Source organism: Oncorhynchus mykiss, chromosome 7, assembly GCF_013265735.2.
Source record: "Oncorhynchus mykiss isolate Arlee chromosome 7, USDA_OmykA_1.1, whole genome shotgun sequence".
NCBI lineage: Eukaryota > Metazoa > Chordata > Actinopteri > Salmoniformes > Salmonidae > Oncorhynchus > Oncorhynchus mykiss.
In genome coordinates, this window is record NC_048571.1 from 68,098,644 (window position 1) to 68,109,795 (window position 11,152).

Here is an 11,152-nt window from a genome sequence, read left to right on the forward strand (position 1 = left end):
GGTAAATATTGTATTATGTCATTTTGGAGTCACTTTGATTGTAAATAAGATTCTAATATGTTTCTTAACACTTCTAATACGAAGCTACCATGATTACAGATAGTCCTGAATGAATCGCGAATAATGATGAGTGAGAAAGTTACAGAAGCACAAATATCATACCCCCAAGACATGCCAACCTCTCACCATTTAAAAAACAGGGGAGGTTTGCATTTTTTTTGGGGGGGGGGGGGGTGATATTTATGCCTCTGTAACTTTCTCACTCATCATTATTCACAATAATTTCAGAATTATCCGTCATTGAATCAGGATTATCCGTAATCATGGTAGCAGTATTATCTCAAAACCGAAGTGCTGGACTACAGAGTCAAAACAACAATAAATGTGTTACTGTCCTATTACTTTTGGAGCTCACTGTACATATTCCAGAGAGCAAATAAATTATTGTAACTTCTTTGACACAACAGTATTGATGTAGGACTTGATTGTCTGGAACGGAAAATACAATAGTGCACCACATTTTTTGTATCTTCAGGACAGAAAGGATAGGCCTACATCCTATCCATGCATGTACTGTGCATGTTAATGTGTTCTGTTCAGTTGTTGAACATTTCTGCTTTGATTTTGAACCATCATTTGAATACAAATGCATGCAAATAGTTCATTAGTGAGGGAGGGACAGAGCATGCCGAAACATCCATATTCAACCGACATTGTGGATCCTTCCCCTGGTACTGTGTGGCTCTGTGATCATCCAAAGCATTCCATATACAACAGAGCAGGCTACTGAAAGAAAGGGTGGGAAGTGATGGTTTGTTTTGATTTGGGAAGTCGTTATAAACGGTTAGAGAAAACATCTTGTTTGAGTTGTAGAGGGACACCATTAAAACACCAGATTTAGGAAAGGCCTGCCATAGTAGCTTTCAGTTCTGTCATAAGCCTATCTTATACAGTAAATGTATTCAGTTCTTCGGCATGGTTGAAAATGGCTTTCTCAGTCCCAAACGTCTCTAGGCTATTATTTCTTAAAAGAAAAATGGGTTTGCGTGACTACAGAGTTTTATGGGTCTATCACTTATGTACTGCTTTTGTAGGTGATATAGACAGGTTGGTTGTTCAGCAACAGAACCAACGGGTGTTCAACTATGGGGAAAAGCAGACGGGTTGGCTTAGAATGCTGACAACATGTAAACTATATTTAGTCTCCAATGTTTATTGAAAACATAAATACATTTGCACAATGAGCACTTGTTGTCTCTCAAATACATCATTACAGTTGATGGTTAGATAGCTAGCGAATTTTATCCATATTAGCATAAACATAACATCAGTCAAAACAAGACATGGTATCAAGAACAAGATAAAACTAGCTGAAAGAGCCACCTACAATTTGCTATACGGCAGCTCTTTGTCATTGTTGCTAGCTATCTGGCCATCCAGAATCACAACACATGGACTTCTGCCCTATTGAATCGCGTGCATAATTTTCGTGACATTGTCAACTAACCCGTCTGTACAGCCAGGGGTGTAAAGTACTTAAGTAAAAAAATACTTAAAAGTACTACTCATTTTTTGTGGTATCTGTCTTGTCTTAATTTATTTAATTCACTATTTATATTTTTTCAAACTTCTACTTTTACTTCACCACAATCCTAAAGAAAATAATATAAGTTTTACTCCATACATTTTTCCTGACACTCAAAAGTACTCGTTACATTTTGAATGCTTAGCAGGACAGGAAAATGGTTAAATTCACAAACTTAGCAATCCCTGGTCATCCCTACTGCCTCTGATCTGGCAGACTCACTGAACACAAATGCTTCATTTGTAAATGATGTCTTAGTGTTGGAGTGTTCCCCTGACTATCTGTAGATTAAAAAAAAAACAAGAACATTGTGTCATTTGGTTTGCTTAATATAAGCAATTTGAAGTGATTTATACTTTTACTTATGAAACTTAAGTATATTTAAAACCAAATACTTTTAGACTTTTACACAAGTAGTATCTTACCGGGTGAATTTCACTTTTATTTGAGTCATTTTCTATTAAGGTATCTTTACTTTTACTCTAGTATGACAATTGGGTATTTTTTCCACAACTCTACAGCAACATGAACAGTGTACCATTAAATATTTAGAAGAATGCTTATTTTTCCCAAGTGAACTCGCCCTGGTTCCTCTCACCCAGTTGAGTGAACAGCGCACGCTGTCGTTTCAGCACCAGTGCAGAGTGGACATCGCTCACTTGAGCCGCTGCCACGTCCCCACTCACTATTCAGAAAAGGCGTGTGGACAGGACAGCACTCTCAGTCTGAGTGTATTACCATCATCTTTCTATTCACTCTTTTAGCATGGAGAACTGTTCTGACTATAGGTCACTGTGACTGCCCGGGCTAACGGCTCTATTTTAAAATCTTGTCATTGACATTTTTCTTATTCTCATTCTCCTCTCTTTTTTTCCCTCCTTCTTCCCCCAGATTCAAGGATGAAAGAAAACAAGCACAAATGTAGACTGTAACTTTTCCCCATCCGGATCTTGCCTGTTGGACAAATTGGAACTCGGTGGAACTCTCATTAGTTCAAAATGGAGAAATCCTCAACGGGATTGAATAAGAATGGCTCGCGATCGACCGCATCACTACCCCCGGAACCGGCGTACATAATCCACAGCAAGTCATGCTACCGCCGGGTAAGGCTCAATGTTGGGGGTCTTCCACATGAGGTCCTCTGGCGAACGTTGGATAGGTTACCACGCACCCGGTTAGGGAAACTACGAGACTGCAACACCCACGACTCACTCATGGAGGTATGTGACGACTACAACTTGGACGAGAACGAGTACTTTTTCGACCGGCACCCAGGGGCGTTCACGTCCATTTTGAACTTCTACCGGACCGGTAAGCTCCACATGATGGAGGAGATGTGCGCCCTGTCATTCAGTCAGGAGCTGGACTACTGGGGCATAGATGAGATCTACCTGGAGTCCTGCTGCCAGGCCAGGTACCACCAGAAGAAAGAACAGATGAACGAGGAGCTCAAAAGAGAGCAAGACACCTTGAACGATAGAGAGGGAGAAGAGTTCGACAACACGTGTTGTGCTGAGAAACGAAAGAAACTCTGGGACCTTCTGGAAAAGCCCAGTTCGTCTGTCGCAGCAAAGGTAACCTTTCATTCTAAATATCATATGTGGACAGTATGCCTTTAACTTGTTTATCATTACTTATTTTTATTGATAAAAATGCTCCACGTTATAGCAGTGGAAGAGAGAGAGAGAGATACAGAGGGAGAGAGAGAGACAGAGAGAGAACTGATTAATTAAACATGTGTGACTATTGACTAAATGAATCAGAATTAGGAAAGTCAATCAGAAAACAGTCATAGCTTCTGTACTGTCATGATGGGTTTATTTATATTAGGGCCTTATCAGGCCTGCTGAAATACAATCACTATTCCTTTGCTGTGTTACATCAACGTAATACCAACCATGAGCCCCAATAGTGATGTGAGCAGGTGTAAACTGGAATGGATGAGCTCAGCCAGCATTGCTCATTACTTCTTCCTCTAAGGCCATGTCAGGAGGGCTCAGCTAGAGCTAGCTTTCTTCACGCTGCTCAGAGAGCGAGAGAGCGAGAGAGCGAGTTTTAAATCATCTTTATTGGGTCTGGGGGCCCACCACACAATAAATACTCATACAAAACCACAGTTACACATCAATTAAAAACACAACTCCAATTCCTCCTCCACAGTAACTAAACACAACAGCCTCTGAATACCCCATATACTCAAAAACATATCAATGTTGTTGACAAGTTTATAATAGGCAAACTCAACCCCTAGTCTCCCTGCCAACATTCCCTCCAGCAGTCCCACCACATCCACAGACCCCTGTCCCCGAATACTGTTCTTTCGGGTCTTCCACATCGCTAATTTTGCTGCCCCTAACACAAAATTAAGCAACACAACTACACCCTTTTGATTTAACCTATACTTTGGCCCAAATATATACAGTTGGGAAGAGAAAACCTCTCCCAACGTTGAGAACCAATCAGTGATCAGTTCAATCATCCCGACCAACCTGGGACACAGTAAAAACAGATGTGCCAGAGATTCAGACTCGGCACAGAATGGGCACCCCTCCCCAACAGTAGGGTCCAGGTGTACCAGATGCATGTTGGTGGCTATAGCTCCATGTATTATCCTCCATTGGAGGTCAGCTGTCCTCTTATCAATAGGCAGTTTGTATAATGATCGCAAACAGCTTTTTGGAGAGGCACCTGGACCAAGCACACCCGCCCACCTCATCGATTTTACCCCTTCCAGGGAAGAGGCATGGGACACCTTTACACATATTCTGTACATGGCCTTCTTTCCCACCTCCTTGAACTCCCCCAGCTCCGGGGTATCGAAGGAAAGCAGCATCCCCACATCCTCCTCGAATGCCCCCATCGTAGCACTAACAATCAGTGCAGGGAACACATAATCCAGACGCTCCTTCCACCGATCAGATTTGGAAGTGTCAGTCACAAACTGCAGATGAAGTACTGGCAAGGAGTCACAGACCTCAGCGACGACCTTCCTCAGTAGGCGAGATGATCGGATCCCCGCTCTTTCTCCCAGCTCCTCCAACGATCTGCTCCTGCTCCGCATCAGATGACCCAGCTTGGTACACCCCACGCCTAACAGGCATGAACGTAGGCTAGCTGAACCCAAAAAACGGGACTGGATGGCAGTGTTTTGAAAAAGAGGCACTTCAAAAAGCCACATCCCTGGTGGCGTGCCAGCCTTACGGGACTTGACAAGGACTCTCCAAGTCTGCATAACAGACTCATAAAATGGAGTCAGGCCAGGCAAATCACCCCCCTCCAGCTTTAAGAGGAAAAGGTGCTTGTCTAAGCCCAAACAGCCCACTCTCCTCATCAATATGTAGGCTGTTTTGACCCAGCTAGAACCGTCTCTGTACAACAATCTCTGGGCTGCTTGAAGCCGGAAAGCCATGATTCTAGAGGAAATGTCCACCAGGCCTTGCCCACCCTCGTGCAGCGGCAGGTGCAGGGCTGCAGCTTTAATCCAGTGTTGTCCAGACCAGAAGAAATTGACAAGGGTCCTCTGAAGCTCTTGTACCAGACCCTTTGGTGGCTGCAAAATCATTTGTGCCACAGGGTAGAGGCAGCAAGATTATTAGCTACCAGTACCCTTCCCCTATAAGACAGCTGGGGCAGCACCCATTTTCATCTTGACAGTCTGGCACACACTTTCTCAAATACACCCTCCCAGTTCTTTTTCTGAAAGACATCGGAGCCTAGAAAAACCCCCAAAGTCTCATCCCATCTCTGCCCAACTGAAGCCCCCCTGGTAACTGTGGAACGGACCCCGTTTGAAGCCGACCTGCCCACAGCACTTCACTCTTTCCCCAATTGACTCTAGCTGAGGAGGCCCCCTCATACACCTTTAAATCGTTTGAGAGAACCTTAACATCCTCACCCCCTGTAATAAAAACTATCACGTCATCTGCATACGCAGACAGTGCTATCGTGGGACCCTTCTCTGTGCCAGGTGTAATACGCTCTTAAAAAACAAAGCATTGGTTCAATCGCCAGATTATATAACTGCCCTGAAATTGGGCGTCCCTGCCTGATGCCCCTTTGGACAGGGATAGGGCAACTCAAACCACCCCCCACCTTCACCATACACGAGGCCCCAGCATACAGTAAATTCATCCTAGACAAAAAAACATCCCCAAACCCAAAGGCTTTCATAGTTTTAAACAAGTACTGGTGGTCCACACAATCAAAAGCCTTCTCCTGATCCAAAGAAAGTAAACCCACATTTACATCAGACAGTTTACAAATGTCTAAAACATCGCTTATCAGAAACAAGTTGTCAACAATAGAGCGATCAGGTACACAGTAGGACTGGTCCTTGTGGATCAACAATCCCAGATACTCTTTCAACCTGTTTGAGAAACAATTTTGTATTCAGCGCACAGCAAAGCAACAGGTCTCCAATTTTTTATGAGAGCCAAATCCCCCTTTTTTGGCAACAGTGAAAGCACCGCAGGTTGACAGGATACAGGAAGAGAACCCTCATGAAAAGATTCATACACCACTTCATAAAAATCCTCCCCAATAGACCCCCAAAAGTGCTTATAAAACTCAGATGGTAAACCATCGATGCCAGGGGCTCAGCCTGTTGAGAGCTGCATAACTGCTGTGGACAGCTCTTGCAGTGTAATTTCAGAGTCCAATGCGACTCTCTGCTCAGGTCCCAATTGAGGAAGACCGTGTAACAACTGTTCAGTACACAGAGAGTCACAATCCAAGGCATGTTGACGCATTTCAATGTCATCCGTGGTCACCTTCCCATCAGGGAGACGAAGGCAGACCATCTGTTTACGTTGAAATGCCGACTGTCCTAGGTTAAAAAAAAAGTGCTAGGAGCATCCATATCCTTGAGGGAAGCGAAACGAGATCTAATCAAGGCACCCTTCACTCTTTCATGCAGAATTGACCTCAGTTCATGTCTATTGTCCTGTAAGTTCATGACTAGTCCAGGGTCATTCTGAGTGAACAGCTTCAATTCAATAGACTTGATGTCCTGTTCAAGGGCCTTGATAGTCTCTTTAACTTCAATTTGAGACAGAGCAGTATAATGTTGACAAAATACTTGTATTTGGGCCTTCCCAACCTCCCATCATTGTCTCAAGGACTCAAAATTCCTTTGTGTAACCCTCCATTTTTCCCAAAACGACAAAAACCTGTCACAAAACATGACATCATGTAACAATTTAACATTAAAATACCAGTAAGGTGATGACCTTCGTGGACAGGACAAGTGAATATCAACAGTAACAATATGATGATCAGAGATACCCACAGGAGTAATGGCACACTTTCCAACCCTACTACAGTATTGCTCAGATACATACAACCTGTCTAACCTTGCTGCACTGACACAACCTTCATACATTTTTAGCCATGTGTACTGCCTAACTTTGCATTCCTTACTCTCCACACACCAGAAAGCTCAAACTCAGTTAATAGGCCAGGCATGCAAGTGGCTGACTGCAGGTGAGGTTCTTCAGCGGTGCGATCAACAGTAAAATCCACTGTACAGTTCCAGTCACCCCCTAAAACCATACACCCCTCTTGATCACACTGTCTTGAGGTTTCCTTTATTTGATCAAATATAGCAATATGCTCTGTACCCTCATTAGGAGCATGAACATAAAAAATAAAAAAACATAACGTCCACCTTGACCAATAAAACCCGACCCTTGACAATCTCTGTTGTAGATACCACAGTCACCCTTAAACCTGAGGAAAACAAGATGGCCACCCCAGCACTGAAATTAGTACCATGAATGAGTACATGCTGCCCCTCCCACCACATACCCCAGTCAACCTCATTTTCCTCATCACTATGTGTCTCCTGTAGGAAAACTACCTTAAGCCTTTTTTGTTTTATTACTTTTAATACCCAATCCCTCTTATTTCTGTCCCTTCCCCCATTAATATTGAGAGAACCTACCCTTAGTACCTCCATATAGAAAAGAGAAAAGAAAAGCAGAAGAAACCACAGAGAAACCAAGGAGAAAAAAGACACCCTATGAAGCATGATCTTCATCATTGTTTTAATCTTCTCTTATTAACCTGACCACGTTTCCCACCACCTTTTGCTGCTGCAACAGCAGTAATACATTTCCTCAAGTGAAACCGCTTCCTCTCACTCAATTGGTCTAACCCCACCGTCTTCTGTAACATCACAGCTGACCTCACAAACTTATCAACATCAAAATAATCTGCCAATTTGACAGATTTCCCAAAAGTCTGATCCAGAAACTCATTTACCTCCTCTAGATCGTAAATTGAGTCCTCACCAGCAGCTATCATATCAAAAGAGATATCCATATCCTTCTCCTGATCCTCAGCTGAGACCACAGACAACTGACTCCCCTCTACCACATTCCTTTCAACACTCCCCACTTGCACCTCATCATTCATACCAGGCATCTGCTCCAATACCTGGGAGACTAGCCCCACCTGAACCTCATTACTCGTAGTGGGCATCTCCTCCACTACCTGGGAGCCTAGCTCCACATGAACCCCAGCACTCGTAGTGGGCATCTCCTCCACTACCTGGGAGCCTAGCTCCACATGAACCCCAGCACTCGTAGTGGGCATCTCCTCCACTACCTGGGAGCCTAGCTCCACATGAAAACCCTCCTGTACCTCATTACTCGTAGTGGGCATCTCCTCCACTCCCTGGGAGCCTAGCTCCACATGAATCCCCTCCTGTACCCTGTTACTCGTAGTGGGCATCTCCTCCACTACCTGGGAGCCTAGCTCCACATGAACCCCCTCCTTTACCCCAGCACTCGTACTGGACACCTCCTCCACTACCTGGGAGCCTAACTCCACATGAACCCCCTCCTTTACCCCAGCACTCGTACTGGGCACCTGCTCACCAGTCCTTACCTTCTACAACAATACTTTTCTGCTGCATAACATTTCCCTCTAATGCAAGTTGCAACTCCATGCCCTCAACACGGATAACGTTCCTCAGCAACAGGTGCTTGTGGCTGTTCTACAGCTGTCGGTCCATCTCTCCCTACATTAGTGGGCCCAGGCGTTACGATGACCACCTGCGCCCCTCCCTCTGCCTTCTCCCTTTTCGGGCAAGCATGTCGCTTATGACCAATATCCCCACACTCAAAACACAGTTGACTACCCGTACTAGCATAAGCCATATACATTCTATTGTCATACTTGATTTTAAACGATAACTCTAAAGTCTGCTCCGATGAGTCCAAAAACATAAACACCTGTCGCCGAAATGACATAACCTGTTTCAACGCCGGGTGTTTGACACCCAACGGGACAACCTTAATTGAACTGGCGAACTTCCCAAAGCGCAATAACTCACGCTCCAATGGCTCATTTGGAATAAACGGCGGCACATTTGAAATTGTTACCCTTGTTGACGAAGAAATAAAGTGGCGTAACTTGAATAAACATTCCTTTAAGAAGTACACCATGCTCAACCATACGATCAACCAGACACTCTTCTTTAAGAAGTACACCATGCTCAACCATACGATCAACCAGACGCTCTTCTTTAAGAAGTACACCATGCTCAACCATCCAATCAACCAGACACTCCTCTTTAAGAAGTACACCATGCTCAACCATCCGATCAACAAGACACTCTTCTTTAAGAATTACACCATGCTCAACCATATGATCTACAAGGTGCTCTTCTTTAAGAAGTACACCATGCTCAACCATACGATCTACAAGGTGCTCTTCTTTAAGAAGTACACCATGCTCAACCATCCGATCAACCAGACACTCTTCTTTAAGAAGTACACCATGCTCAACCATACGATCTACAAGACGCTCTTCTTTAAGAAGTACACCATGCTCAACCATACGATCTACAAGACGCTCTCCTTTAAGAAGTACACCATGCTCAAACATACGATCTACAAGACGCTCTTCTTTAAGAAGTACACCAAGCTCAGCCATACGATCTACAAGACGCTCTTCTTTAAGAAGTACACCATGCTCAACCATCCGATCAACAAGACGCTCTTCTTTAAGAAGTACACCATGCTCAACCATCCGATCAACAAGACACTCTTCTTTAAGAAGTACACCATGCTCAACCATACGATCTACAAGACGCTCTTCTTTAAGAAGTACACCATGCTCAACCATACGATCTACAAGGTGCCCCCCTTTTAAGAAGTACACCATGCTCAACCATACGATCTACAAGACGCTCTTCTTTAAGAAGTACACCATGCTCAACCATCCGATCAACCAGACACTCTTCTTTAAGAAGTACACCATGCTCAACCATACGATCTACAAGACGCTCTTCTTTAAGAAGTACACCATGCTCAACCATCCGATCAACCAGACACTCTTCTTTAAGAAGTACACCATGCTCAACCATCCGATCAACAAGACGCTCTTCTTTAAGAAGTACACCATGCTCAACCATACGATCTACAAGACGCTCTTCTTTAAGAAGTACACCATGCTCAACCATACGATCAACCAGACACTCTTCTTTAAGAAGTACACCATGCTCAACCATACGATCAACCAGACACTCTTCTTTAAGAAGTACACCATGCTCAACCATACGATCTACAAGACGCTCTTCTTTAAGAAGTACACCATGCTCAACCATACGATCTACAAGGTGCTCTTCTTTAAGAAGTACACCATGCTCAACCATCCGATCAACCAGACACTCTTCTTTAAGAAGTACACCATGCTCAACCATACGATCTACAAGACGCTCTTCTTTAAGAAGTACACCATGCTCAACCATACGATCTACAAGGTGCTCTTCTTTAAGAAGTACACCATGCTCAACCATCCGATCAACCAGACACTCTTCTTTAAGAAGTACACCATGCTCAACCATACGATCTACAAGACGCTCTTCTTTAAGAAGTACACCATGCTCAACCATACGATCTACAAGGTGCTCTTCTTTAAGAAGTACACCATGCTCAACCATACGATCTACAAGGTGCTCTTCTTTAAGAAGTACACCATGCTCAACCATCCGATCAACCAGACGCTCTTCTTTAAGAAGTACACCATGCTCAACCATACGATCAACAAGACTCTCTTCTTTAAGAAGTACACCATGCTCAACCATACGATCTACAAGACGCTCTTCTTTAAGAAGTACACCATGCTCAACCATAAGATCAACCAGACACTCTTCTTTAAGAAGTACACCATGCTCAACCATACGATCAACCAGACACTCTTCTTTAAGAAGTACACCATGCTCAACCATACGATCTACAAGGTGCTCTTCTTTAAGAAGTACACCATGCTCAACCATCCGATCAACCAGACACTCTTCTTTAAGAAGTACACCATGCTCAACCATACGATCTACAAGGTGCTCTTCTTTAAGAAGTACACCATGCTCAACCATCCGATCAACCAGACACTCTTCTTTAAGAAGTACACCATGCTCAACCATCCAATCAACAAGACACTCTTCTTTAAGAAGTACACCATGCTCAACCATCCGATCAACCAGACACTCTTCTTTAAGAAGTACACCATGCTCAACCATCCAATCAACAAGACACTCTTCTTTAAGAAGTACACCATGCTCAA

The 11,152-nt window shown here is 43.8% G+C and overlaps 1 protein-coding gene across 1 annotated transcript in view; it reads left to right on the forward strand.

Moving 5' to 3' along the window:
* The window catches only part of LOC110528337 (potassium voltage-gated channel subfamily B member 1-like), a 77,300-nt gene that overhangs the window by 1,555 nt on the left and 64,593 nt on the right, over positions 1 to 11,152 (forward strand). The window contains exon 2 of the mRNA XM_021610333.2: positions 2,477 to 3,159. Coding sequence (XP_021466008.1) covers positions 2,584 to 3,159 — 576 coding nt within the window. The 5' untranslated portion in view covers positions 2,477 to 2,583. The remainder of the gene's footprint in view (positions 1 to 2,476; positions 3,160 to 11,152) is intronic.